The sequence below is a fragment of the Rousettus aegyptiacus genome, unplaced genomic scaffold, assembly GCF_014176215.1.
Source record: "Rousettus aegyptiacus isolate mRouAeg1 unplaced genomic scaffold, mRouAeg1.p scaffold_m13_p_10, whole genome shotgun sequence".
In the NCBI taxonomy this organism is placed as follows: domain Eukaryota; kingdom Metazoa; phylum Chordata; class Mammalia; order Chiroptera; family Pteropodidae; genus Rousettus; species Rousettus aegyptiacus.
In genome coordinates, this window is record NW_023416285.1 from 276,955 (window position 1) to 304,714 (window position 27,760).

The 27,760-nt window shown below is 64.3% G+C and overlaps 2 protein-coding genes and 1 long non-coding RNA gene across 22 annotated transcripts; 1 reads left to right on the forward strand and 2 right to left on the reverse strand.

Moving 5' to 3' along the window:
* Positions 1–2,317: 2,317 nt before the first annotated feature.
* On the reverse strand, positions 2,318–5,163 carry LOC118608635. Its single transcript, XR_004953004.1, has 2 exons — positions 4,999–5,163; positions 2,318–4,643 (listed from the first exon to the last, which is right to left on the reverse strand). It is a non-coding gene; the product is annotated as an uncharacterized LOC118608635 (long non-coding RNA).
* A 187-nt stretch (positions 5,164–5,350) lies between these two features.
* Positions 5,351–26,459, forward strand: IDUA (alpha-L-iduronidase). Of its 10 annotated transcripts, none has more exons than XM_036227365.1 (16): positions 5,351–5,624; positions 6,386–6,526; positions 16,514–16,599; positions 16,780–16,838; positions 17,036–17,195; positions 17,283–17,485; positions 17,577–17,756; positions 17,840–18,059; positions 18,287–18,499; positions 18,611–18,732; positions 18,815–18,940; positions 19,028–19,104; positions 19,455–19,555; positions 19,693–19,774; positions 23,866–24,003; positions 24,235–26,459. In XM_036227365.1, the coding sequence occupies exons 1-16, from the start codon at positions 5,452–5,454 to the stop codon at positions 24,302–24,304; spliced, it is 2,151 nt and encodes a 716-aa protein (XP_036083258.1). In that variant the 5' UTR covers positions 5,351–5,451; the 3' UTR covers positions 24,305–26,459. The 10 variants fall into 10 exon arrangements, with proteins under 10 accessions (XP_036083258.1, XP_036083257.1, XP_036083259.1 ...); XM_036227366.1 differs by lacking the exon at positions 23,866–24,003 and adding an exon at positions 21,334–21,441 and having other exon boundaries at positions 5,352–5,624; positions 19,693–19,769; XM_036227367.1 differs by having other exon boundaries at positions 5,352–5,624; positions 23,866–24,075; positions 24,235–24,320.
* On the reverse strand, positions 6,151–15,556 carry SLC26A1 (solute carrier family 26 member 1). Of its 11 annotated transcripts, none has more exons than XM_016159288.2 (4): positions 14,992–15,556; positions 12,553–12,660; positions 9,326–9,928; positions 6,151–8,843 (listed from the first exon to the last, which is right to left on the reverse strand). In XM_016159288.2, exons 3-4 carry the CDS (start codon positions 9,899–9,901, stop codon positions 7,314–7,316), a joined length of 2,106 nt encoding a protein of 701 aa, XP_016014774.2. In that variant the 5' UTR covers positions 9,902–9,928; positions 12,553–12,660; positions 14,992–15,556; the 3' UTR covers positions 6,151–7,313. The 11 variants fall into 11 exon arrangements, 10 of the variants coding, with proteins under 10 accessions (XP_016014774.2, XP_016014767.2, XP_016014766.2 ...); XM_016159281.2 differs by having other exon boundaries at positions 12,553–12,712; XM_016159280.2 differs by lacking the exon at positions 14,992–15,556 and adding an exon at positions 14,151–14,572.
* Positions 26,460–27,760: the final 1,301 nt, after the last annotated feature.

Genomic DNA, 27,760 nt, shown 5'->3' on the forward strand with positions numbered 1-27,760 from the left:
TGAGCAGGTTTGTGCGGACTGCAAAATGCTGCTGACTCCTAAGGACAGAGGATTCAGGACAGACCTTTGTCCGTCTGCAAGAAAGTGGAATGCAGGGCAACAAGGACACCCCACTCTGCAGAATTCTAACTGTACTCTCTGACCCCGTGTTAACTAAAACGGCAGACAGTACTTCCAGCGGACCCTCCACGAACTTCTTAGAATAACTTCGGAAGCGGCAGCTCGTAGGTGGTGCTTACAGCGCGGTCCCCGCCTGCACGCAGCCTGCTGGGGCCGTCTGCTCCAGCCTGCGGCTCCGCGGACTGCGCCCCCGCGCGCTGGCCACGCGACCCCTCGGCTGTCTCTCGCTTTCTCTCTCTCACTGTCCCGATCAGCTCAGCTCAGGCCGCCAACACAAAACACCACAGCCTGGGGCTTAAAGAACGGACGTTTACCTCTCACAGGCCGCCGGCCGGACCTGCGAGACGCCAGCCAGCGAAGCGTCTTCCTGGCGTGCCCACGTCCGCCTCCTCGCTGTGCCCTCACCTGGCAGGAGGGAGAGCTCTCTGCGGTCACTTCCCTGAGGACGCGAATCCCGTGCGACCCTAAGGGCTCGAAGGCTGGACCTCCAGATGCCAGCACGTAGGGTTAGAGTTCCAACTAGGCATCAGAGATCAAGCAGCTGTGCTGCGGGGGCCTCCGAGGGGGGTGGTTCCCTGCAGGACCCCTGTGCACCGATGCGCATGCGGACTGCGCTACCTGCGCGCGCGGCGCAGAAACGCGCCAGCTGTGGTCGCGGACGCATCGCTCTGGCAGTGTGTGGGTCTGAGCGCCGGGAGCGCCCTCTGACAGCTCGCTGCACAGCGGCCGGCACGCTGCTCAGTCCTGCTGCAGGTGCGTCTGCATCTCGTTCCTCCCACTGCCCATGGACCTGCCTGGTGACCCGGCCTTGGCTGTTAGGAAACATGCTTCCGGAACACTCTCATCCAAGTGTTAGGACACCACGAGCTCACATGCGCACTGAAGTAGCCGCCGGGCTATAGGACATGCTGTGTCCACCTCTACATCATCCCACAGAGATGAAATTTATGAGTCGCCGAACAGGGACGCGTCAGCCCCAGACGCTCGCAGCGGCACAGGGGGCCCGTCTGGCTGGGGCGCACCGGCGTCTGTGTGCTCAGTGCGTCTGTGTGACCGGTGTGAGCCTCTCGGCGGTCTGCCCCTTGTGAGGCCCCATTAAATGTCTTTGATCATTTTTCTATTGTCTTTTTCTTACTGATTTGTAGGAGTTCTCTACCTGTACTGGAGGTGATTCTTGTCAGCTGCAGTCAATTCTCATTATTCCCAAGATTTGTTTCTGTAAAGTCACTGAGCTCTGAGCCAGCGGATGCTGACCCCGGCTCCTGGGGGAAAGCAGGGCCGGGTCCCCCAGCCCCTGGCCACCACCTGCTGGGCGGTGGCCGCGCAGAGCCTGTTGAATGAGCCTCCTGTTTACAGACACTTTAACGCACACTGCTGGTTTGCGGACTCCAGGCTCAGCCCGCAGCACTGTCACTCGGCCTGAAGACGCTCGGCTGACACACGCATTTTCTCCCAAAGGCACGTCCCAGCCTCCTGCACCTGGGAGCACCAGGCGACCTTTGGGACCAGACTCCGGGGCTGTAAGCCGCAAGATCACCAAGAAAAAGCACAGAAATGCAGCTAAAAGGACAGGTGTGTACAGTCGGAGCTGAAACAGGGCCGGGGGCCACGGCCCACCGAGGGGCACGCGTGATCTTCACCACGCTGCACACGTCCCGGTGGCCTCGGGAGCGCCCCGAGCAGCCGCTGTGGGTTACAGGTAAAGCTGGGAACCGGGAAATTCACAGACACAGGATGCGGGCGGCCACTGAGGCACATGCCCTCCTCACACCAGGGTGCCTGTCACCCTGCCAGTGGCCTTTGGTGACCAGCCCTTCTTACTGTTCACCTTGTCCAATCAAACAGCCTTCTTCCTGGTGGGACCTTTGTGTCCTCAGGCCACAGAGAGACTCGCGGAACAGCTGTTTACCTTTCACAGTGACGTCTGTCTGGTGCCCTTGAGGCCGCCAGGCCCAGGTTGGTGAGTGGGGTGACCAGGGGAGACTGTGAATGTGGTGTTGGGCCCAGCCAGGTTCACACAGGCCGAAGCCGATGGGATGCTCTGTAACAACAACAACAACAACAACAACAACAACAACGAAAGCAAGAATATTATGATATAATTAGACATATATTTACTCAAAGTCAGAGAAGAAATCACAACAAATTGAAAATTCTAATACAAATTGAAAATTCTAAAGGCACAAACATCACAAAGTCCAGAAATGTCACAATTTTTATTCGTAACTGCCTGCTACTCTGCTGATACTTTTTAATTCTCCATTTTCTGTTGTCTCCTATGACCATTTTATGATGTAATTTCCCAGGGGGGAAATAGATAGGTAACTTCATCCCTCAGCGTGGCTGCATGGGAACAAACCGGGACCGCTGCTTTACAGGAGTCAGACACTTGACAGCGCATCCCTGCCCGAATCAGACCCGGTGTCCGGACGGCCGTCAGATCTGCCTGCAGAAGACGCATCGGGGAAGCTCTGGGTGCACGTTCTCAGGCCATGACCGACCGAAGACGCCGCTGCTAATCTGATGAAACCCCTCACGTCACGTCCTGTCACGTTGCCGTGGGCTTCTAGGTTATCGTGCCCATGTAGCATTTCCTGTCAGATCAGCAGGATGTTTAATCTCTTTCCAAAAGTTCGCATAATCCACTTCTCTTGGTCGACTGCAGGGGGCGTTCCCGGAAATGGTTTTCTGCACCAGGATGTCTGGCATTGACCTTGATAAGCAAGGAAGTGAGTGGGACTGACAGAAACATACTCCCCGAAACCCCAGTGGAGGCTTCCACAGCTCCGACTTCCACTTGGCCAGATCCCGAAAGTGCTCCCCCCTCTCTAGCACCACCCCGGCAAGAGAGGGAAGTGTGACAGAGGGACTCCGAGATAATGTGGGAACTGCTGTGGTCACAGTATCTCGGTTCAGCCAGTTTTACAAAATCACGTGACCATATGAACCGCGCCACTGCGGACACGCTGTGCCCGGGGCACCCAGCGCCACGCTGCCTCCGCTGCTCTGCAAAGGTGTGGGCAGGACCATGGCCTCCCCTCCCCCCCGCCCAGGCCTGCGGCTGGCCGTGGTCCTCGCATTCCTGCATATGTGGCCCCTCCTTCCATCATCAGAGTAGCCTCGGAGCTCTTTGCTCTAAAATTCGTGCCTAGGATTTGTTTTGATCAGATACGGTGAGGTGACAGAAACAGAGGCGATGCCTTTGCAGGGAGAATTTATTACTCGCATTTCACAGTGCCACGCAGGCCACGTGGGGGAAGCACTGGCTCGGGCCAGGAGCAGAAGCAGGAGCGAGGAGGATGTGGCCCAGAGCCTTTACTGGGGTTTTCGCAGGAAGGAGTGGGCGAGGCAGCACAGTGCACGGAGTAAGGTTAGAATCAAATAACATACATAATTGCGGCAGCCTGGGCTACAGGAAAGTCCTCAGTCGTCCAGTTCCTGGCCCTGGGTGATATGGGGCAGGAGGAACACGGCGTGGTGTCTGAAGGTGAGGTGAGGAGCCGGCGCGGGCTGTTTCTTGGATGGGTCAGTTTGTAATCAGAGGCTCTCGCAAGTGAGTCCCAGCCGTCTCTCCAGGACCAAGGCCCGAGGAATTAAATATACATAAAATAATTCGCCTCCTGCCTTTCCGAGTGGCCCTGCCTACTGCTTGCAGGGATCTGTGAGCACCAAGTTCCCCTTGTGACAATCATTTCTACATCCACTGCCTCAGCATTCTGATTAAGACAAACCCCATGTGGATTTCACAGTGATCTTCAAATCTCTCTTCTAAGGTCACCCTGTGGCCTCTTCTGCGTCCAGTCCCCAGGATGGCATTTAGGGCTCCTCAGATGATCCAGGATAATCTTCCATCTCAAGATGCTTAACTTAATCGCACCTGCAAAGCCCCTGCACTGAGCAGTCTCACACTCACAGGCCCCGGGGATTAGGTCATGCCCAGGGCCTGCCGCTCACACTGCATGGACCCGCCTCGCTTCTACGCTGTCGCATGTTTTAATTCTCTGGGCACGTTTTCGGCCTCACGAGACATCACCCTCATTGTTTTACAAGTCGCACTTCACTAGACTTTTTGTGACGCACCGTCCCCTTGTGTCCCCTCGCTCCTGTCCTCGGGCTCTGTGGACCAGTCTCCTTAATAACGAATGCTCTCGGGCTTCGTCTCTGCAATGTCTGTGACCTTCGTCTTTGAAGCGTGCTGCTTGCTGCATCCAGACATCTGGGTTTGCGGGCGTTTATTTTCAGGACGGCGAGCTGCGGCTGCCCTGCACAGGGGAGGTAGCAGGTCCTGGGGGCTGCGGCGGCTGCGGCCCTGGTGGTGTTCCTCACGGCGGTGGCCCGCGGCTTTCCTGGAGCGTTTCCTCGCCACCGGATCACGTCTTCCAGCACTTTTGGAAAATGATCAGCTCCTATCTTTTCAATTCTGTTCTGTCACCAGCCTAAGGGACCAGGACACTGGCTGACTCCAGGCTGGGGCGCAGCTGTCTGAGGAGGACGGTGCAGGGACAGGTGTTCAGCTCTGTGACCTACTGGACAGTTTAAAATGTACACACTGACATCGCGACGCCCCACTCACATCCCGGCCAGGCCACCCCGCTGTCTACTAGAAATGCGCACTTGGCTTCCCCAGCGTGTCCGGGACCACAGCTGAGCCTCGAATTCAGAAAATGCCCCCCAAACCCCAGGCAGAACTCTAGGATCATCCTCCATTCCGCTCTTTCCCTCGCGCCCTTCTACATCCAATCCATCGGCTGGTCCTAGCCCTGAGCCTTCTAAATGTGTCCCTCACGTGACAGCCTCCCCGCCCCGTCGGAGCCATCGAGCAGCCGCCGGACCCTCCCATTAGGCACCAGCCGGCCTCCAGGGCGACCTCGGACGCACCCAACGGACGGCGGCAGACCTGCGGAGCGGTCTTCCAAGGCCCCCAGCGCACGCCACTCCTAGGTCCCCACGCGGCCCGCGAGGCGGGACAGCAGTCCCCGTCGGCGGGGGACGGGGTGCAGGGCGGAGCTAGCTAGGAGCGTTCCAGTTTCCCCAGGCTGCTGGGGCGCGACGGAGACGGCCCCCCACCCCCAAACGGTGCCACGCCCACAGCCCCACTCCACCCACCCAATCCCCGCCCATCGCCTTGGCCCCGCCCACACCCGCCTCGTCCACCTAAGCCCCGCCTCAGCCCCAACCCTCCGGTTCCAAGGACCCGCCCCGCAGAGGCGGTCACGTGGCGCGCGACCCGGAGGCGGAACCGGCCGGCGTGTCTCAGACCTCGGTTCCGAGAGCGCGGAGGACCCCGCGGGCCTGCAGGGGCCCGGGGTTTGCCCGCGCTGCGCCCCAGCCATGCGCGCCCCGGCCGTGCGCGCCTCGGGCCGCCGCGCCGCGCTGCTGGCGCTCTCGGCGGTGCTGCTGGCCGCGGCCCGGGCTGAGCCGGCCGAGGCGCCGCACCTGGTGCGCGTGGACGCGTCCCGCGCGCTGCGGCCCCTGCGGCACTTCTGGCGCAGCACCGGCTTTTGGTGAGCGCCGCACGCCGGAAAACTGGGGCTCGGGCGGCCCGTCCATCTCGCCTCCATCCCGCCGCGCCCTGGCCCTGGGCCTCTGGGGCCCCCTTGTCGCCTGTGGAGAGAGGCCTAGGCTTCTGCGTCCATGGCGCACAGCAGTCGCTGCAGTGTGAGGAGACCGGCCCAGGCTGCTCACAACTTCCCCCGGGGTCACCGCAGACTGAGAGCGACCTCTGTGCTCCAGCTCCATGTGGTGTTTGGCGCGCGAGGGGGAGCCCCGAGGGTCTGGAGGCCTGAGGTCAGGCCCTGGGAGGGCATGTGGCTCAGAACACCGCTCTTTGCTGCAGACCAGAACCCTCCCAGCCCCCGCGGTGTTGAACGTCCCTGCCCTGGGACCTGTCCCCCATCCCTGCGTCTCCCCAACCCCGTCTGTGTGAGGCTTGGAGCCGAGACCCGTGGCTGGTGGGGCAAGGAGCAGGGTGAGCACGTGACCCTCTCTCGTCTGGGAGTCCTGGCCCCGTAATCATGGGACTTCATAACATTCCTGGTGTTAGGGTTCCTTTTATTACATCGAGGACAGTAAATTTGCCGGCAGACACTACGCAGTCCATCTTGGAGGGTGGTGTTCCAGGCGGGGACCGGCCAGTGTGTCCCAGACTTTGGTTCTGACAGCACAGTGTCCTGGGCCCTGGCTTTGGAGGTGCCTCATGTCTGCTGAGGCTGCTCTGCGGGCCCAGCCGCAGGACTGATGCCCTGCACCCCCATTCTACCTTCAGCCCCCCACTGCCACACAGCCGGGCTGACCAGTATGACCTCAGCTGGGACCAGCAGCTCAACCTGGCCTACGTGGGTGCTGTCCCTCACGGTGGCATCGAGCAGGTCCGGACCCACTGGCTGCTGGACCTCATCACGGCCAGGTGGGTGACGGAGGGGGTGGGCAGCCTGGGCTAGCTGGGCAGAGCCCACTGGACTGGGGCTGAGAGAGGAGGCTGTGCCCTCTGCGGAGGGCCGTGCAGCGCGGGGCTGTGCGGGGCTGTGCGGGGCCATGGGGGCACATCCTGCCTTGAGGAGCCACTGCCCCTGCTCTGCCCAGCCAGGCGTCCTGTGTGGAAGGAGGGGAGGAGGGAGGACGTCCCCTCGGCTCCAGGGGACCGTGGTGCGGGGACAGCCCCAGGATGGGCTCTGCTGGCTTCCTGTTGGAGGTCGCCCTGGAGGCGCAGGGTCCGGCTCGGGCTCTGCGGGCCGGGCCATGCGGGGAGGGCCGAGCTGAGGTCGTGTTACTCACACGACCCGGCCGGGGCCTAGGCACGAGGTGTAAGAACACTTGGGTGTGTGTCGAGGGCTTCTCGAGGCACAGAGTCCTTTGCACTCTTGGCCAGGGCCACCAGCTCTCACCCAGTAGGGCGGGGGCCAAGGGACTAGTGTCCTGGTACCTCGAAGGCCCTTTTGAACTGAGATGGTGACATCGAGTGCCACACTGGCCCCACGGCTCAGGGCCCAGAGCCCAGAGCCCAGCTTCGCACTGGCAGGGTTTGTCTTAAACGTGTGGTTCTCGGATCCTTGAGTGTCTGGTCCTCGTGGGTGTCCACAGCGCCGTCCGCCCTGACCCAGTTGGGGTACCATGGTCCCGCCAGGGCAGAGATGGCGCACTCAGTCCCAGGAGGGTCAGCCTGGGTCACAGGTGGCGTGAAGGCGCTGTTTGTCCTAGAGGGTGGAGTCGGCGGGCGCCTGCTCCCGCCGGCGGGCTCGGGCGGCCTGCACAGCGTCATGCACGCTGTGAAACAGCTGGCCCTCCTCCTCCGCGTCCCCCTGGTCCTCCCCAAGGAAGCCACTCCTCCTCAGGGCGTCCCTCACCGAGGGGCTGCAGCAGGCCAGGAGCAGGGCGACACCCAGGGCTGCGTAGTCTTGGCGCAGCGTCCGCAGCGTGGCCAGGCCGGCCGCGTCCAGGAACAGCAGCGGGGCGCAGTCAATGACCAGCGCGTGGAAGCCGGCCGCCGTGGGCACCAGCGCAGCCCTGCTGCTCTCTGGGTCCTGGTCCTTGCCCCCGACGGGGTCTCCCTTGCTGACCCCTGCCTCTGGGGCCTGCTCCTTCCTCCTGGCGGCCTCCCGCTCCACGTCCAGCCCCGTGAGGCTGTAGAGGGACCTCAGGAAGAAGTCCTTGTTGGCGTAGTAGAGTGGCCCCGCAAACCGGAACACCTGCACCCCGGGTTCGGGGACCAGGCCCTCGAACTCTGCGGTGTCCTCGTAGAAGCCGGAGCCCCTGATGCGGGCGAGCAGCACAGCGCGTGGGCGCTGTGTGCGGCCGGCCAGGCTGAGCAGCGAGAGCAGCACGCCGGCCAGCAGCCCGGCCTCGGTGCTGACCAGCACGCAGGTGGCCGCCGTGGCCACCCAGACCAGCGCGTCGGCGGGGCTGAGCCGCCACAGCTGCGGGACGTCCCTGGCCTTGCGCAGGGCCCCCCGCAGGCTGACGACGATGACGCAGGCCAGCACGCTGCGCTGCAGGGCGCGGAACAGCGGGGCCAGCGCCAGCAGCACCAGCAGCACCACGGCGGCGCTGACCACGCTGGACAGCTGCGTGCGGCAGCCGGTGGCCGTCTTCACCAGGCTCTTGGCCAGGGCCGCGCTGGTGGCGAAGCAGTGGAAGAAGGCGGGCAGCACGTTGCAGCAGCCCACGGCCAGCAGCTCCTGGTTGGCGCGCACCGAGTAGCCGTGGCTGCGGGCGAACATCTCCGCCAGCGAGACGGAGAAGGCGGAGCCCACGAGGGCCAGCGGCAGGGCGTCCAGCGCCACGCGCCACATCAGCCCGGGGTCCGGCACCCGCGGGGCCATGAAGCCCGTGGGGATGTCGCCAGCCACACTGGAGCCGAAGCGCTCGTGGAGCTGCCCGAGGTGGGACACGAGCGTGGCCAGCACGATGACCAGCAGCTCCCCGGGCAGCGGCATCTTCAGGCGGTGCCGGCAGCGGTCCGAGAGCTCCTTCGTGGCCAGCAGCACAGCCAGGCACACGGCGCTGGTGAGCACGTCACACAGGTTGGCCTGCGGGACACTGCGCAGCAGGCTCAGCCACGTGCTGACCACCATGCCCGGCCCCTGGTGCCGTGGGACCTGCACGCCCAGCAGGTGCTTCAGCTGGGAGGTCAGGATGGTCACCGAGGCCCCCATGGCGAAGCCATCGAGCAGTGGCTGTGAGAGGTAGGCCGACACGAAGCCCAGCCGGAGGATACCCATGAGGACCTGTGGGCAGAGCGCTGTCAGGGCGCAGTGGCCTGGGCACGGAGCCCGAGCAGGCCAAGCAGCTCCTCCTGCCCCACGAGTGCCACTGTGCCCCCTCCCCAGAGACCTGGCGCCAGTGGGAGGACCCAGGGTGGCCCTTGGGAGGGTGTGACACAGGGTTGCTGTGGACAGGCCCGGAACAGGAGAGGGCTGGGTGTGGTGAAGCTACGGGAAGGCGGGCAGTGCCCCTGGGTCCCACCTGGGACAGGAAGCCTGGCCGGGCCACGTGGGCCGTCGTTGGGCACGTCTGGGGCTGAGCCACACTCTGGCTACCTGTCTCTGCCCAGGCTGCCTCAGCCCCTCGGGCGCCGTCTGGGGTGCTGTCACGGGCCTGCCGCTGCCTGTCCCCGGCCAAGCCCACTGCCCTTTGAGGCCTCGAGCCTGAGCTCCCGCAGGCTCAGCCTTGCTGGGTGGGCAGCATGCCCACGCGGCCAGCTCCTCACCTGGTAGAGCCCGGCCACCAGCGTGAGGGCGGTGGCCACGCGGACGGCGTGGCAGTCCCGCCCGCAGCCCTGCCCGCCGGCCTCGGCGTCGAGGGTGCTGCTGTTGCCCCTGGGCCCCGGGCCATCCTGGGCAGGGCCGAAGCCGGCCAGCAGGAGCTCGCGGTCCACCACCTGCCCCACCATGAGGCAGAGCAGGCTGAAGACGCCCACGGAGACGTGGCGGGAGGTGCCCATGAGGAAGTAGATGAGGTTCGCGAAGAAGGACGTGTAGAGGCTGTAGATGGGCTGCAGCCCGGCCAGCAGCGAGTAGGCGAAGGCCTGCGGCACCAGGATGATGCCGATGACCAGCCCGGACATGACGTCGCCTGCCAGGTCCTCCCGCGGCCGGTACGCGGGCAGCCAGCGTGTGGCGGGGAGCAGGTCCTGCACCCGCGCCCAGAACTCCCGCACGCTGCACGTGCAGCTCCGCCTCAGCCTGGCCTTCAGCGTCTCCCGCAGGCCCGGCGCCGCGGGCGGCTGCCGGCGGACCAGCACCGGCCCCCCTGCCCGCCGCGGGCGCTCAGGGGACGCGTCCATCCTGGGCTACCAGCCCCCTTGGGGAACCTGCAAGGGAGAAGTGGCATGTTCACAGGGGCCGCAGGACATGCCAGGCTGGAGGACGTCACGGGAAGCCGGATGCATGTGGCCAGACCCAAGCTCCTGCTGCCCATCCGCCTCCCGTCCAGGCACGGGGCCTGCTGTCGCACCAGGAGCCCCTCTGCGCCTCGTCCAAACCACTGAGGTCCCCTCCGGCCATCTCCCTGTCACCTGGCACCGGGGCCCTCAGCCGACAGCAGCTGGGAGGAAGAGCCGCCTGGTCACCAGGGCCTGGATCTGTGGGGGGAGGGGTGCTTGGGCAGCAGCACTTGCCACCCGATGGGTCCTTGTGACAAATCCAGGACCGTGCTTTGGAGAGTGCCGTCTGTGGGGGCCAGGACTGTGGGGCACCCTTTCCCCGGGTTCTCTCCTGTGCAACATGTATACCAGACTGTCCTCCCGGTCCCCAGGCAGTAGGCACCCAGGGCCCTCTGTAGACAGCTGGTCTGTCCACGACCATGCCCAGCTCAGCTCAGACTTCAGCTCCAAGGTCCCCTCCTAGTGACGCTGAGCCTGGTCATGCTGCTGCGTGTGTTGAGGGCACCGTGTGCTGCTCCAGGACACAGGGCCTGGGTGTACCTGGGGCTTGCAGAGCGGGGTGGCCGCAGCCTGGCAGGTGGCCTGGGCCGTGGACATAGCCCTGCGGACTCCAGGGTAGTGGCTCTGTCCCTTAGGAGACATGAGAGAGCTGTGTCCTTCCTCCGCTCACCTTCCCACATGGGTTTCCAGGGTCCAGGTGTGTGGATTGAGGGCTGTTTAAATGCCACCAGCCTTGTGCCTGAAGGTCCCAGACAAAACCCTGACCAGCTGAATCCCCTCACAGCACCCTGCACCCAGGGAGCGGGCATTTGCTGTGGCCAGTCCCCAGGGCTGTCGCTGTCCTGGACGGGGCCCGGCATGGCTCTTACCTGAGGGCATCCCTCACGGGCTGGGTGGGCAGGGAGGGCCCCGGGCCCGTCTGTCCTCTGAGGCCAGGGTCTGCTGGCCGGCTGAACCTCCAGAGCCGTCTGGCTCCTGGCGGGGTGGGGGAGCGGGGACGGGGGCCTGGCGCATCTGCGGGCAGTGCGCTGAGGTCAGCATCTGATCACCTGGCCATGCTGGGCTAGCATTTAATTATTTACGCCAAAGATTGCCGAGTCACGTGTTTGCCAGACAAGTGTTACCTGAGCGGCTAATCCAGGCAGCTGTGCCGTAATCAGAGGCTCACAAATAATTACATTGTGTGGCCTCCAATAAGCTCCTGATCTGGGCTGCAGGTGCGGGACATGGGCGGAGCCGGCAAGGAGCCGGAGCGGGCGGCTGGGTTCTGGGGCCCTTGGGGAAGGCCAGTTCCAGATGGACACAGGCAGCATGTGACCCTTCAGCTCTGGGGCCCAGTGCCCTGGTTCCCAGGACCCTGGAGGGCAGACAAGGACCAGAGGGGACCAAGGGAGGGTTTGGTCAAGCCGGCAGGGGCAGGGTGTACCAGAGCCAGCTCAGCCCTGGCAGCCACGCCCCTGGCCTCTGTTCCGTCTGTGTGGACAGGCTGTGTGCGCGTGTGCGTGTGTGCGTGTGTGTGTGTGTGAGAGTGTGAGAATTGCAGAGGGCAGAAGGGAGCCAATCATCAACACACTGTTACAAGCCGGGCACGCTCTTCCTGCTGTGGGGTGGAGGCCCTGGGTCTGGGTGCCAGCCGGGTGCTGGCCCCTGTGTGCGAACAGGCCTTGCCGCACCTCCGTTCTCCCTCTGCGGAGCGGGGCCAGCCTCACAGGGCTGGCAAAGGCGAGTGAGTGCTTTCCGCAGCTCCCTCAGCCCCACACCTGGTGAACTAAGGGCAGCTGCTGTTCCCACAGCTGTCATCAGAGCCTCAGCCCCTCACCTTTAAAGTGAAGAAACAGGTGAGAAGGGGCCCAGCCTGCGGGTGCTGAAGGCCCTCATGCTCCCCATGTGGAGACAGTGGGTCCCTTCAGTGGGGCTGGAAGGCCGAGCTGACATGGGCTGCTGTCCCCAGAGGCCCTGGCCCCAGGCACTAAGGGGGAATTCAGATCAACAGCCAGCTGTCCTGCAGAGATCCATCCCACCCGGACAGGGGACAGTGAGAGGATGAGGGGCGCCCACGCCAGCCCTTTCACACACAGCCCCACTTCAGACCCCCGAGAAGCCTGCCTGCAGGCCCTGCCCTGGCCCCACATCCCTGGGCCTGGCTGGGGAGACCAGGAGCCCCATTTGGGAGCAAAGATGGGAGTGGTGCCCAGAGGGGGAGAGGCCCAGAGACTGGAAGGGTGTCCCCCACCTGCGATGCTGTCTCTGTCTCTCCCGACCCAGCTCTTTGTCCTTGAAGCGCCTACGTTGGGCCCCACAGTCTGGCCCCGTTTGGAGTCTGAGGACTTCCAGCCACAGGGCTGTTGCCTCCCTGCCCTGCTCTGAGTCTGTCCTGGGACCCGTTGGGCCCTGGGGACTGTTTGCCAGGCCTAGAGCTATGATTCGCTGGGCCTGTTGGCCCGGGAGGGGCTGGGCCGGACAAGTCACAGCAGTCCAGGGCCTCAGTCCCCAACCTGGGGCGGATAAGGTACACTTCCAGGGGCAAGTGTAGAGGCCATAAAACAGCTTACCTGATGGCTCAGCTACCAAAAAGGGCAGCAGGAGGACTTGCTGGGTGGCCCATGGCTGGAGGTGGGGGCTGCCAGGGGGTCCTCACTGTGCCTGGGCTGGGCCACTCCCTGGGACGGGAAGTGGGGCATCAGGGCCGCAGCTGAGCACCATGGAGGGCTCCTGGGGGCACAGAGTGGCGGTGGCCAGCGTGGACAGGTGCATGTGTGCGGGAGTCAAGGGGCTTGCTGCTTGTCCAGGACAGGGTTGGGGTGGCTTAACATAGGGGGTGGCCCCTTCTCTCTCAGGAATGGGGGCAGGGACTCCCAGAGGCTCCGAGTTTGTTGTGCTTGTGGGTGGGGTCTTGGCAGGTGGCGCTGTTTCGGGAAAGGGCTGTTGCCTGCACCCAGCACCCAGAGCCCCTATCCTGGCCTTGGCTGTCCCTGGTAGCAGGGATGGGGCCTTGTACTTCCCCCGGCTCCTGCATGGGCTGGTATCTAAAACAGGTGGAGGAATGCGGTCGAGGTCACATCCGACATTTCAGAGAATTGGTGGAGCTCAGGCCTAACATACTGTCCCACAGGCACTGCCCCTCTGTCTGCTTCTCTGGAGTCGGTCATTGCTGTGACCATCCTGTGGTCTGGCCAGGCCCATGGGCTTGTTAGGTGTCCTGGGAGAGCATTCGGGGACTGTCTTCTGACACCCCCCCTCTCCCCGCCCCCGGGGCCTGCTGAGCTCCAGACTCCTCTCACACTCCAGGTGGGGCTGGGGTCCCCAGTGCCTTCCACCCGCTGCAGCCGCCCTCATCCGCCTCCTGCCCAGTCCCGCGACACCTACTATCCGTGTCCAAGCTGCCTTTTTAAATCGTTGCATGCATGCACTTATCCGGACGGGAAACGCTGCATGGCCGCCAGCGCGGAGGGGCGGGCAGACGGCGCTTAAGTATCCTGGGCCGTGAGAGCCAGACCCAGTCTCTCCGGAAAGGCCTGCGGCGCCTGCGCGCGCTCCAGGGTTCTGGGAGGGAAGGCGGAGGCGGGCGACCCGCGGGCAGGCGGGTCCCGACATCCTCCCACCTTGGTCCGGGCCCGCGCGGCCCGCGCTCGTCGCCGGCGCCCACCCCACGCGCCAGCACGCGTCGCTGGGGGCCTCACCGCGCGCACCCGTCCTCTGGGTTCCGCTGCTCCGGGAGCGCGCCCCGGTCGGCGCCCCTAGAGCCGAGCACGCGCGGCTGGTCCCCACCGCCCATGAACTTGCTGCCGGGGTCCCTGCCCCGCGCACCTGGACACTCACCAGGCTCGGGCGCAGGTCCGGCCTGGCGGCGCACGCGCTCAGGCCCAGGGCTGCGGGGCTCTGGTGCCGCCCGCGCGGCCGCCGGCGCGCGGTGAATGAGGCCGTTGTGCAGCGGCCGCGGCCCCGGCCCACGTGCTCGGCCAGGCGCGGGAGCGCCCCGGCTGCTGCCTCCTCGCGCCCAGGTGCGGCCCCCTGCGGGGCGGCAGGATGCAGCGGCCCGGCGGCCAGAGGCACCACGGTGCGGGGGAGGGGGGGCAGGGGGCCACTGCTCCCGGGGTCCTCGCCAGCCGGGAGTGTGGGGGCGCCACGCTGAGCAGGGATGAGCATTTACCAGAGGTTTTGGGGTGCGGCCTGCCCAGCGCCCGGATCTGTGGAGAAAGCGCTCCTGGGCCCTCGCTTTCCACTGAGCGCCCTTCGCTGGCACTGTCTGCCTCCTTTGTCCCCGATCCGTGGGACTTTGGAACCCTTCTGCTGCGAGCATTTAATTTTTACACAAGTTCTTGTTAACTTTTATTTTTTGCTCCTGGTCGTGAACTTTGGATGGGAGGGAAGCCAGGGGGAGGGGCAGGTCTCGTGCACGGTAGCCGGAAAGACTGTGCAGAGGCCGGCAGGGGTGTGGGGTGGGGGGCAGAGGTGGCCCAGGGGGAGCAGGAGGCGCCTGTGCACAGTGGCCAACTTTGAAGGCCAGGCCCAGGCTCTGCCTCGGTGGTGTGCAAAGTGAGAGTGGGGGACAGAGTGCCTAGGGGCAGGTGCCAACTGCGTCCAGAGGACACACCTAGGTTGGCCAGACTGTGACTTGGGATGGAGACTGACAGCAAGAGCTGTTTAGGGTGACAGTGACCCCCACTGCCCCTCCCTCAGTGTCACCCACAAGGGACAAGCCCAGGTGCCATATTGCAGGCCCTCTTGCCATTTCCTGCCTTGCTCCTCACATCTCCTGGTGGACCAGGCGTGTCCTCAGGGGAAGCCCTCAGACCACCGCCGACCCACCTGCCTGTGCGCCTCGCCGGGTGACACCCCCACCCGGGCCAGCCCAGGGTCAGTGCTTGCTCCCGCTTGCTGCATCTGCCCCCCACCCTTGCCTGGGCCCGACCAGGGACCACCAGCCTCCTTACCACGCTGCCAACACCAGGCCCTCCCTCAGATGCCACATGGGTAAATCCAAGACTCACCTTACTGCCAGCTGATCCCTGCGTGCCCCTGGGGTCCACACCCTTGCTCTCCCCACTTCTCTGCCTGCCTCGCCGCTCAAGCCGAGATCCGAGATCCGAGGGGCTGTGCTGGGCTCACCCTTCCCGGCTCACCATAAGCCTATCAGCCAGTGCCGTCCCCTCACCTGAACCGATCCTCGGCCCCTCCTTACTGCCTCTGCGGCCACCACCTGATCTGGTGCCACACCTCCCCCTGGGGGACTGTCTTCTGGCTCCGGTTAATCACCAGAGGGACTCTTTCAAAACATCTTGGCAAAGGCAAAACTTCAGGGACAGTGAAAAGACCTGTTTGCCAGGAATGTTCGGTGGAGGGAGGGACGAGCAGGTGGAGCTCCGAGGATTTAGGGCGGCGACATACTCCGCAGGATGCCGTTACGGGGGACACGTCTCATTGCACCTGTCCAAACCCGTGGAGCGCACAACACCGGGAGTGCCCCTGACGAGCGCGGTGGGCGACCGGCGATGGCGGCGTGGCGGCTCAGGGCCGGCCACCGCACCGCGGGTCCCGCTCCGATCCTGACGGGCGGCTGACAGTGGGCGGGGCTGTGCAGGCCTGCCGGCAGGGGGATGGGAATTTTCTGTGCCTTGATTTCACGGTGAACCTCAATCTGCTGTAAGAAAATTCAGTCTTGACAAGCAAACCAAGAGTCGTGGCGCTGCTCCGCGTAGACCCCGCAGAGGGCTCCCCCTTTCCCCCGAGTCGGGCTCGCCCCGCGGCCTCCCCTGTGTGCTGCCCAGGGGCGCGCTCCTGCCGCCTCTTTCCGAGCTCGCTCCTGCCTCAGGGCCTCCGCTCCGCTGTCCCGTCTGTGCCCCAGCACTCACCGCTGCCTTGCCCATCCCTCGGGAGGTCTCAGCTGCTGCCTTGGCACGGTCCCCGCGCCTGACCCTTGGCTCCCGGCACATCCCCTTCACGGCACGTCCTATCTGAGTGATTGCCTGGTGGTGCCCCGACCCCTCTCAGAACGCGAGGCCCGAGGGCCCTGGGCCCCGTGTGGGGTGGGCGCAGGGAGGGAAGCCTGCCCTTCTCCCTTTCCGGCCCGTCCATGTTGCCTCTTGGAGTGTGGGAGGGGGACAGGGTACTTCTGGGCCCAATCTGGGGCCCTGGCTTCCGGGGGACGCAGAGAAGCAGGGTGTGGCACACCAGGCCCTGTCAGGCTCTGGTCCCACACACCCTACGCTTGGTTCTCCCTGCTCCACGTGTTACCCCTTTTCCTAAAGACCGGTCTGCTCACCCTCACCCTCAGCCCCAGCTGTTCTGCGCCCCGGAGGCTTTGAGGTGGGGATTCCAGGACAGGCACACTATTTCACACTAGGCTGTGAGTGACTGATAGGCCTGCATAGCTGGCGTTTTGCAAGGGGGGGGGCCCACAGAGTCTGGAGCTGAATCCTGTGGCACCTTGCTGGCTGCCTACCTGCGTGAATGTGGTCACTGTCCCAGCCCAGGCCCACTCTCCCCACCTTGGCATGACCTGTCCTCCTACAGGGACTCGGGAGGACAAAGCCTGAGCTACAACTTCACCCACCTGGATGGGTACCTGGACCTTCTCAGGGAGAACCAGCTCCTTCCGGGTAAGTGGCTGGCCTTGTGTCTGCCCATGGGTGTCCCCTCCCCATGAGCTGGCCCCTCTGGGTCCTCACTGGTGGCCCACCTGACGGGCCCTGGTGCCGGCTCATGGAGCGGGGTGGGCGGAGCCTGGGCACCGTGTGGGCACTGGGCAGCCGCCAGCCGCCCTCCTGTGCTGCACGCAGGCTTTGAGCTGATGGGCAGCCCCTCTGGACACTTCACCGACTTCGAGGACAAGCAGCAGGTGTTTGAGTGGAAGGACATGGTCTCCCTCCTGGCCAGGAGATACATCGGTGGGCAGGGCGCGGGCTGGGGGTGGGGCTGGGGGCGCTCCCAGCCACGTGGCTGCTCTTCTGCGATGGACCTGCACCTCCTCCTGACGGGGTAGGGGGCGGTGAGGCCAGGTGGGGGACAGGCTCCAGCTGTCCCTGCCCCTGCCAGGGAGCAGCCAGGGCCACCCTTGCGCCACGGGAGGGGCCCTCGCGACAGCAGCGGTACTCTGCAGGGAAATACGGGCTGGCGCATGTTTCCAAGTGGAACTTCGAGACGTGGAATGAGCCGGACCACGGAGACTTTGACAACGTGTCCATGACTGTGCAAGGTGGGCGGGGCCTCCTGGAGTCCCGCGGAGCTGAGGGTGGGGTGGTGCCCAGGTGCGAGGGTGAAGACTCCTGGGTCCCTCCCCCAGGTTTCTTCAACTACTACGACGCCTGCTCCGAGGGTCTGCGCGAGGCCAGCCCCGCCCTGCGCCTGGGCGGCCCCGGGGACTCCTTCCACCCGCCGCCGCGCTCCCGGCTGTGCTGGGGCCTCCTGGAGCACTGTCTCCGCGGCACCAACTTCTTCACCGGGGAGGTGGGCGTGCGGCTGGACTACATCGCCCTCCACAAGAAGGTATGGCCTCCTGGGGCCCTGCCACCGCTCAGCGGCTGTCAGGCGGGTCGCCATGGCCCCTGGCCACGCTGAGGCCCGCTGCTGACCGCAGGGCGCAGGCAGCTCCATCTACATCCTGGAGCAGGAGCGGGCAGCCCTGCGCCAGATGCTGCAGCTCTTCCCCGAGCTGGCCGACACCCCCATCTACAACGACGAGGCCGACCCGCTGGTGGGCTGGTCCCTGCCACAGCAGTGGAGGGCTGACGTGACCTATGCGGCCATGGTGGTGAAGGTGGGTCCATCCCCGGGCCGGCCCGCTCTGGGGTGGGGGTGGGGGGCGGACCCCCGCGGTCCCAGCTGCAGTGACTCCCGCAGGTCATCGCTCAGCACCAGAACCTGCTGGTGGCCAACACCAGCTCCTCCCACGTGCGCTATGCACTCCTGAGCAACGACAACGCATTCCTGAGTTACCACCCGCACCCCTTCTCGCAGCGGACGCTCACCGCACGCTTCCAGGTCAACAACACGCGCCCGCCGCACGTGCAGCTGCTGCGCAAGCCCGTGCTCGCCGCCATGGGGCTGCTGGCCCTGCTGGGTGAGCCGGGCTGGAAGCGCACGAGGCCGCCTGGAGCAGGGCTGTCATTTCAGGCCCTGAGTGTGTGTGCGCGGGGAGGGGACCTGGTGGGTGCGTCCTGTCGGGTGCTGAGCAGCCAGGCCTCCTGGCTGGGGACGCCCTGTGGAGGAGAGCAGACGGAAAGCCAGGCCCTGGGAGGGCAGAGGGGTGGCCACCGCTGTGTGGTGACCACCGCGCACACCCCGCAGACGGAGAGCAACTCTGGGCCGAGGTGTCGCAGGGGGGAGTGGTGCTGGACAGCAACCACACCGTGGGCGTCTTGGCCAGCGCCCACCAGCCGGCTGGCCCTGCCGACGCCTGGCGCGCCACGGTGCTGGTCTATGCAAGCGACGACACCCGCGCCCACGCCAACCGCAGTGTCGCCTTGACCCTGCGCCTGCACGGGGTGCCCCCGTGCCGCGGTGAGCCTGGGTCCCAGGGCTGGCGGGGGGCGGGGCGGGGGGCTCCCCCGCGGCGGGTGTGCCCGGCGGGGCGGGGCCTGGATGGCGCGGCCCCAGTGTCTGGCTCCGCAGGGCTCGTGTACGTCACGCTGTACTTGGACAACCGTCTCTGCAGCCCGCATGGCGAGTGGCAGCGCCTCGGCCGGCCGGTCTTCCCCTCGCCAGAGCAGTTTCGGCGCATGCGTGCGGCGGAGGTCCGCGAGAGGGGCGGGGTGAGGGGTGGGGCGGGGCTGTTCCGGAGGTCCCAGGACCCTGAGTTCCCGCCCCTGTCCTCAGGACCCCGTGGCCACCGCCCCGCGCCCCTTCCCCACCAGCGGTCGCCTGACGCTCCGCCCCGAGCTCCCGCTGCCCTCGCTGCTACTGGTGCACGTGTGCGCGCGCCCCGAGGAGCCACCAGGCCAGGCAAGTGGCAGCCCGCCCTGCCCCGGCCCCGCCCATCGCGTACCGCCCCCCCCCCCCGCCCCCGTCACAGCACCTCCCTCTTCCTAGGTGACCCGGCTGCGCGCTCTGCCCTTGACCCACGGGCAGCTGCTTTTGGTCTGGTCGGATGAACGCATGCGCTCCAAGTGCGTGAGTGTGGTCGCCTTCGTACTGAGCTCCCTCGGCCACAGTGCCCGCGTGGCCACCCCACTGTAGCTCTCCTGGCCCTCGCCCTTGCTGCCCCGCGGGCCATGCCCTCCTCCCCTCGCACACCTGGCCCCGCGCAGGGAGCCCGTGACGTCACCCGTCTGCCGCCTGATGCCGGGTGGGCGCACCTGCAGGGGACGTTGCAGGTGGGCTCGAGCTCCCTCCCCTCAGCCACGGTGGCTGTCGTCATTGCAGGAAGTGCCCTCAGGCCGCGGAGGGCCAGGAGTGGGGCTGGAAGGAATAAGGCCTCCCCACCGCGACCTCAGCCCTGGTCCTGACACCTTCCCAGGTGCCTGTGGACCTATGAGATCCAGTTCTCCCCGGACGGCCAGGCGTTCGCTCCCATCAGCAGGAAGCCATCGACCTTCAACCTTTTTGTGTTCAGCCCAGGTGTGTTTTCCTCCCACTCCTGGGCCTCAGCGCAGGGCCCTGTGGGGCGGGGTCCAGGGCCTTGTAAACCCAGAAGTCAGGCGGCTGCAGAAGTTTGGGCTGGACTCAAGAACACGAATGCACCTCTGTGTCCCCAGCCACAGCCGTCGTCTCTGGCTCCTATCGGGTTCGAGCGGTGGACTACTGGGCCCGGCCAGGCCCCTTCTCGGATCCTGTACGGTACCTGGAGGTCCCTGCCCTGTGAGGGCCACCACTGCCCAGTTACTGTGAGCGTGTGCTGAGCGGCGAACCCTGGGCAGCCAGGGGAGGCGTGGGCTGGACCCCCACCAGCCACCAGTCTCAGCTCGAGTCACCCCCTGCCGCCCCTCCCCCACCTCCTTAAAGTGCCTTTCCTCTTGGTGGGCTTGGAGTTGGCCTTTGTGGACGGACCGGCTGCGGCAAGCCTTCCTCGCCCGCCCCCACTCACGCTGCCGTGCCCTCCCGTGGGTGTCGGCGTGGGAAGCAGGTTGCACACAGGTCAGCGGCTGGAGGCGGCCACAGTGCAGCTGCCGCTCCCGCCTGCTCAGCGCTGGGCGGGACGGCCGCTTTCTCCGTCTGTCTCTCGCCCCTTCTGCGGAGCAGGAGCTGAGGCTGTGCTCGGAGGGGATGCGCCCGGCTCAGGACGAGTCCAGAGGGGCGCCCATTCCCAGAGGCCTCGCTGGGCTGTCCCCGCCTCCTGCGGGCTGTCTGGCCCTGACCCTGGTCAGCAGCAGAAAAGGCCAGCAGCGCCCACAACAGGCTCTGCCTGCCCCCATGGACACCCTGCTTCCATATCTGGGCCCAGAAGGGAGCTGCTCGCACGCCCAGATGGAGGGAGCTTGGGGACTGTTCATAAAGTGTGGGCAGGGCCAGGGAAGCCGCAGAGGTTGTCCCCGGCCTCCCTGACTCCAGGACAGACAGAGCCGGTGAGGGAGCAGGTACCTGGTGAGGGCAGTCCCTTCCTCTCCACTGCCCTGGGCTCGGGTGGGGGAGGGGCCGAGTCCGGCGGGGCAGATGGAAGCCAGGGCCCAGCCAGCCCCGCCAGCTCGCCCGGACCTGCCCGCGCCTTGTGCGTGTCCGGTCCAGAGGCCACCAACCGCGTTGTCACGGGCCAGAGACATCGATTCGGGCAGACACCCATCCGAACCCCAAGCCGGCACCTGTCCCCACGCACCTTGCCCCGAGCGGGTGCCAGAGGGCTCGGGGCCCGGGCGTCTTCGTGGGGCACCGTCACGCACTGACCAGTTCCCGCACGAGGGCCCGCCACGAAGCCTCGGCCAGCCGGGGCTCACACGGCAGGAACGTGCGTGCCCCGGCCCTGTCTCCTCCGGGCCTGAGGTCGAGGTGTGGCAGGCAGCTTCCTGCCGCGGCCTCTCCGTGCCCGGCAGACGGTGCCTCCTCCCGTGTGCGTCTGCGCGGGATCGGGGCCCGCCGTCCTGACCTCATCTAACCACCCCTCCGAAGGCCCTGTGTCCAAATGTTGCATTCTGAGGTGCTGGGGGTTAGAACTCGCGGGGGACACAGCTCAGCTCACCGCACTCACCCCGTTTCTCTGGGGCAGTCTGGACCTGTCAGCCAGCTGTAGAGCAGCCTCTTCATCTGCTGGCTTGGTGGCCTGAGAATCTGGACAGCTGGGGGCCAGCTCAGCTTCCAGCGCACTGGGAGGGTGCGGGGTTCCCTGGCAGACTGCAGGCCTGCCGAGTGGGGACCCACGTGGCCGCGAGGGTGAGGTGGCCCGTGTGTGACGTGTGCCCCTTCAGCCGCGGGTTCTAGACGCCGCCACCTGTCCTGGCCGCAGGATGGGCCCCTCCTGTGGAGCTGATTGTGGCTCCAGGACAGTCATCTGCTTTGTCCCTCTGTCCCTGGGGGTAAGTCGCCCCCTCGATTGTGGCTCCATGCAGTCCCCGGGTTGCTGGTGCGTCCCCAGCCTCCGGCCACACATTAGTTCCCTTTGGCCTTTGCTGGTTTGGGTTGGGCTTGGAGCCCTGTGGGGGGCTGGGGAAGTCCACGTGATTGGCCGGTGCGCAGCCTCCATCCCTGCTGCCCTGGCCACTGGGCGCCCGGGCGGTGGTCACTGGGATTAACGCACCCTGCTGATGAGAGTCTCCACGTAGGGGACACTCCCCGGATCCATGCAGGAGCTTCTGTGGGACAAAGCACCCTCACTCTGAGTCTCCCCAGACCTCCTTGTCCAAACTTCCCGTCTTGGTCTTTCTGAATCTGGCTAACTGGTCAGCCTCTTGGGAGCTGCCCATAGGAGAGCGAGCTTGGGGCGGATGTGCCACCCGGACTCCTCCCACCGTGATGCGGGTACTGTACAGGTGTGCCTGCCCGCCCGTCTGCGCCCCTCCCTTCCACCCCGGCAGCCTGTAGGAAGCTCCTCCGGCAGCACCGTGGCAGCTCAGTGGAGCTGGAGCCTGTCCAGCACGTGACTCGCCGGATGCTCTCAGGTCGCAGGGTCTGCGTTTTGGGACAGACACTGCGTGCACCCGGCTCTCGCTGGGCCCTCCGGGCATTCAGCCTCTCAATGAGCCGGGTCAGAGTTCCACAGAGCTCAGCGCGAGCCCGGGCTGCTTTCCGAGCCGGGGGTCAGTGCTTGGAGGAGGAGGTGGTCCTGCTCCGGGGCGCCGGGGGCGCCTCTGCCGACGGTGCTGCAGGCGGTGTGGGCTCAGAGGGCTGTCTGCCAAGCTTTTCCTTCCACGGAGCCTTCTCTTGCCAACGTGACCTGTTGCCGCCCAGGAAGTAGGTCTGAGCAGCAACCGTGGGCACTGTGCCTCTGGGGGTGGGCGTGTGAGGCCAGCGAGTCACCTCGCCTCGAACAGGCTGTCCTAACACCTCCGACCCTGGGCTCCCTGACCACGAGGCCCTCCAGCTCACAGGGTGTGCCCCCACCCTCTGGGGACCATGCATGGCCCAAAAGCAGCAAGGTGCTTGTCACCTCTTGCCCACCCGGTCTGCTCAGTGCGATGTCATCGGGGAAGCCAAGCTCTCTGGGTCTTATCAAGACAGCGGGAGGGTTGTGGCCAACGTGCCTCGTGTGGTGGCAAAGTCCTGCTGGTCCCTTCAGTGCCGGAGACAGAAAATAAGGCATTTGCAGGTCAGCTGCAGGGTGGGTGCTCATGGCTGCGATTTCCTCCAGTAAAGATACTGCACCCAGACCTCCACCGTGATTGTCACCACGGGCTACACCGTGTCATCCGTCATTCGACACCAACCTGGCAAGTTATGCGGGGGACACAGAAGGAATCCCCTGCGTCTGCCATGCTTCCGATGTGGGAGCTAACTTCTGCAGCTTCCCCATGGAGGGTCCGGGGTGGGGAAGGGGCTTCCCAGGTCAGGGGACCCATGTGGAGATGCTGCCGCAGGTGGCTCACGAACGTTGCACATGTGACCAGCGATGATGGGTCTCGGGGCTGGGAACCAGCCAGGGGCCAGGCCAGAATGCAGTAAGCCCCGGGCAGCCAGTACCTACCGCCCACGGGGCAGTCCCCGAAGGTGCCCACTGGCACCCCTCCGTGCTCGGGGTTGTGCTGGCGGCTGCACCCGGACCCGTTGGGGATCCTCCACCTCCATCACAGGGTCCAGGTCCTCCGGGCATGGGTGGGGGCAGACAATGGCCCTGCAGCCTCCCTGCGAGGGGCACCAGGAGTGCCCAGCAGACCCACAGTCTGCATGTGCTTCCGGCAGCGCTTGGGGAGACCTATGTGTTTCGTTTCCTGGGACCCTATTTGTCAGCTGACTCATGTTTGACAAGGACCCCTGAGGGCCCATTGCCTCAGACATGCATGTGTGGGGGAGGCCCCCGGGTCTTCCTAAGATGTGGGTCTGATTTGCCAGGCTCCGGGGGCCTTGGGGTCACACGTGGGAAGCATTTGGGACGGAGCTGCAGGCCGGGGTGAGGCTGGCACATCCCTGACCAGCAGGGCAGAGATGCCCAGCACACCTGGGGCGTCTGCGCAGTGTTCGAGGTCACTGCCTGCTGCCCAGGCTCCGGCCGGCAGCATCAGCTAGACCTGGGGGTCCAGTCTCCTTTGGTCCTGGAGGCAGAGCGATGGCCCAGGTGCAGAAGGGACAGGCTGTAAACGGAGGCAGGGCCCCCTGGTGAGGCCCCTGCCCAGCTGTTCCCATGCTCCTCCCGGGTCTCGAGGTGCCCCCCCTTTCCTGGTAAAGTGCTGCTCCTCAGCCGACAGAGGCCTCGTCTGGGCGCAGCCTTCTGTCGGCCGCAGCTCGGAGCCCCAGGGGGGCCGCCCTGCCCCCCGCGTCCTCAGCTCTGTTTTACCTCCCCCTTCCAGGGGCGAAGGATGGAGCCCTGTCCTTACAAACAGCTGCCAGCTGCCTGGTGATTTGAGTGACCGAGATGACACTTCCCATCAGCAAGCTCTGCCTCGGCTCCTTAGATCTGTCACCTGGTGCCAGGACCTTTGTGGAGGGTCTGTGTCCTGGGGCCACCTCTAGTGCTGGTGGCCCATGGCCAGGACGCGGACCAGGCTAGGCACACTCCAGTGAGGTTCTTCTGTGCAAGGACTCTTTGCAGGGGTGGGGTGGGTCAGGGAGCCTCCCGCAGGGGACAGGGCAGAAGGGCAGGTGTCACCTCTCCCAGGTGTGAAGGGGGTGGCCCCACAGGTCCGAGACATCTGACCTCTGACCTCCACCGCTTCCAGGTTCTGCACAGACCAAACCCAAGGAAGCCATGGGCGGAAGACTCAGATGCCACCACACACCCCGGCGTGACCTGAGCCGTTCTCAGGGGGGAGGGGGAGGGGCTGCAGAGGAGGCTGTCCTGAGTGGGATGGCCCACAGCCCAGAGGGGGTGCTGGGTCAGCTTGGGCCGCGGCGGGCAAGGACAGAGCTCCTGGTGTCACCCTCCTATAGCTCAGTGGGGCCCGGGGTGCAGCTGCCAGGGCCATGCACCCCACCTCTCCCTGGCCATGGGCCCCCCAGGGTTGGCACAGGTGGCCCCCTTTCTGGCCGAGGCCGAGGCAGGCCGTGGACAGCCCTGCCTAGCAGCCTGAAGAGGCCGGAAACCCCCTCTCCTGGAACCCCCAGGACCCCCGCTCCAGCGGGTCCCTCCAGGTGGCAGTATGCATGGGCACCACGCAGGAGGGGGCCGTGGATGCCAGCACTGCCCCCAGCTCCCACCCCCCACCCAGACCACTGCCCTGAGGAGAGCCACAGAGAAACCCAAGAGGGACATCCCAGGCCAATGACAGCGGCTGCCCAGCTTCTCCATCGGGGAGGCTTGTCCACCCATCGGGACGGCCTGGCCTGACCAGTGTCCTGCCTGGCCTTGGGCAGGGATCGGCTCGGGGGTCAGGGGTGCACATCTTCAGGGGACTGGGGCCCGACCTTGGCGGAGTGTGGGTCAGCCCTGAAGCTCTGGCCGTGTCCCGTGTTGGCCAGCCGTCAAGCAGGACCGGTGTCACACAGCCACACGTGGCGATCGCTGCGGGGATGGCGGACCATCTGGAGGGGACCCTAGGCCAGGGCTTGGGCCAGCCCCCCAGTGTCCCTGGAGGAAGAAGGAGAAAGTGGGTCCTGGGCCCTCCAAACAGTGGTTCCGGATCAGCGCCAGGGACGAGGGAAAAGGTCCCGTGAGGTTGTCAAGTTGAAATGCAGGTCACAGAAGAAAACCAAGAAGAGGTCGTCTGCGCGTTAACGTGGCCGGGATGATGGACGCGCCCCCTCAGGCTGGGCGCCCTCACCCCGCAGCCCCGGGCGGGGCCCCCCACCCACGCGGAGGCCGCCGTCTAGCTCGGCGCCTGCTTGTCTTCTAAAAAAAATAACACCTCGACCGAGGTACAACCGACCCAGTGAGCCGCTCTGTTGAAAGCATGCACTTCGATGGGTTTTGACACAAACACGACCACGATCTAGACGGCGGACGCCGCGGGGCGCCTCTCGCCCCGCCCCAGGCGCCCCGGATCCGCTCTCTGTCGCTAGATCGACTGGCTCTTTCAGACACCGCACGAACGCCTCTGCACGCTTTCCGGACCGACTGCTTTCACTCGGCATGGCTGTTTCAAGATGCATCTGCGTCGTTGTGAGCGTCAACAGCTCGCTCCTTCTAATCACCAGGCCCCGTCGGACGGGGTCCGACGGTGGGTTCGCCCATGCGCGGCCCACGGACAGCGGGGCGCTGGCCAGTGTGGGGCTCCCCCGGACACAGCGGCTGTGGACAGTCGGGTCCAAACCTCCCGGCGGACGTGGGCCTCCTCGCTCGGCAAGGACTGCAGCGCTGGCCAGGCCGGACGTGCACTTAGCTCTGAAGCCGTCGCTAACGGCCTTTCCGGAGCTGCCCTCCCGCGGACCCCCACAGCCCGGATAACCAACCTGCAGGTGCGGCGTCTGCATCTTGCGACCTTGCAAAGTGAGCTGTGACTAGCTCAGTGCCTTTTCCTCTCATAGATCCTGTAGAATCACCACATGGAGGGGCGCGTCATATATAAACGGGAGCATCTTGCTTATTTCTGTCCGGTTGGTCCCTGCCGACCCTCCAGTCCAGTGCTGGACAGTGGCGGACGGGCAGCGCCGTCTGGGTCTGACTGGGGGAAGGAGCAGGCTCCCAGGGCCGGCTCTGATGTCAGCCGCCGAGTCTTTGTAGATGTCGCTCTTCAGGCCGGGGACGTCCTCAGCCTCTTTCGCTGACAGCTGTTTGTTTGGAAATCAGGAATGGGTGCTGGATTCTGTCCAGTGCTTTCTCTGTGTCTATTGAGATCATCACATGCTTTTTCTTTCAGTTAACATAGTAAGTTACGTCAATTGTTTTTCAAGCGCTAAACCAACTTTGCATCTCTGGGGAAATCCCCACCTGATCTTGATGTATCATCCTTTTTTTTTACATTGTTGTATTTGATTAACTACAATTAAAAATGTTTCGCATCTCTGTGTTCATGCCAGATTGTCCTCCGCAGCGTCCACTCTCCGTTGCGGCCTTGGCCTCAAGGCCAGGCCGGCTTCGGCAGCTGAGTGGGAAGGTCCCCCTCCCTCGCCTTTCCGGTAGTGTCTGCGTAGACAGGGTTTTACTTCCCCCAAAATGTTTCGTAGACTTTCTCAGCAAAGCCCTCTGGAGCCTGTGTTTTCTCTGGGGGAAGGTTTTTAACTAAAAATTCAAATTACTTAATAGGTGTAATCAGGCTTTTATTTCTTCTAGAGTGAGCTTTGGTCGTTTTCGTTTTTCAAGGAATTTGTCCATTTCATCTAAAGTGCCAAATGTATCGGCACAGTTATTCAAACTATTTCCGATTGTTCTTTTGATTGCATAGTATCTGCAGTAACGTTAACTCTCCGTCTTCTCTCTTTTTATCCCAGATCCATCTGTAAGAGATTTATCAATTTTATTGATCCTTTCAAAAAAACCAGCTTTTGCTTTCACTATTTCTCTTTATCGTCTTTATTTTTTCTGTTTCACCGATTTCTAATGTGACCTTCAGTTCCCCGTCTCCGCGGGTTTCGTTTGCTCTCAGGGCCTCCAGTCCGTTGGGGTGGAAGCCGAGGTCCCTGACCTGAGACCCGTTCTGTCCCACACGGATGTCCAGAGCTGTCCGTTTCTCCACCCGCGTTCTGCAGACTTCGATGTGTCACCTTTTCATTTCCATTCCGTCCAACACCATTTTTAATTTTCCTTTTGGTTTCTTCTTCACTGCATGGGAAATTAAGAAGTGGATTGTTTGGTCTGCAAAGATTGGAGGACTTTCCAGGCCTCTTTCTGCTTCTGATTCCTGATGTGACTCCAGTGTGGCCGGAGAGCGTTCTTGGCATGACCCGAATGATTTTAAATACGCCGAGACTTGTGGCCCAGCACGTGTTGGATTGTTCCATCATCACGGGCCAAGCCAGTTGACAGCGTTGTCCAGACCTACATTCCGAGTGGTTTTCTGTCCACTTGTCGCATCCGACGCTGAGAGAGGGGTGCTGAGACCTCTGAGTATAGTCGTGCATTTACCTGTTTCTCCTGATCAGCTTTGCTTCGTGAGCGTCATGCTTGTCGTCAAGTGCACGCACCTGGAGGGCCACGACGTCCCCGCGATGTTACCAGCTCATCAAAATGAAATGATGCTATTTATCTCCGGTAATGCTCTTGCTCTACAATCCACTTTGTCCGACACCGATGTAGCACTCCGTGTTTCTTTCCATGGTGTATGTTTTCCTGTCCTTTTACTTTTAAGCTGCTTGTGTCTACATTAGAAG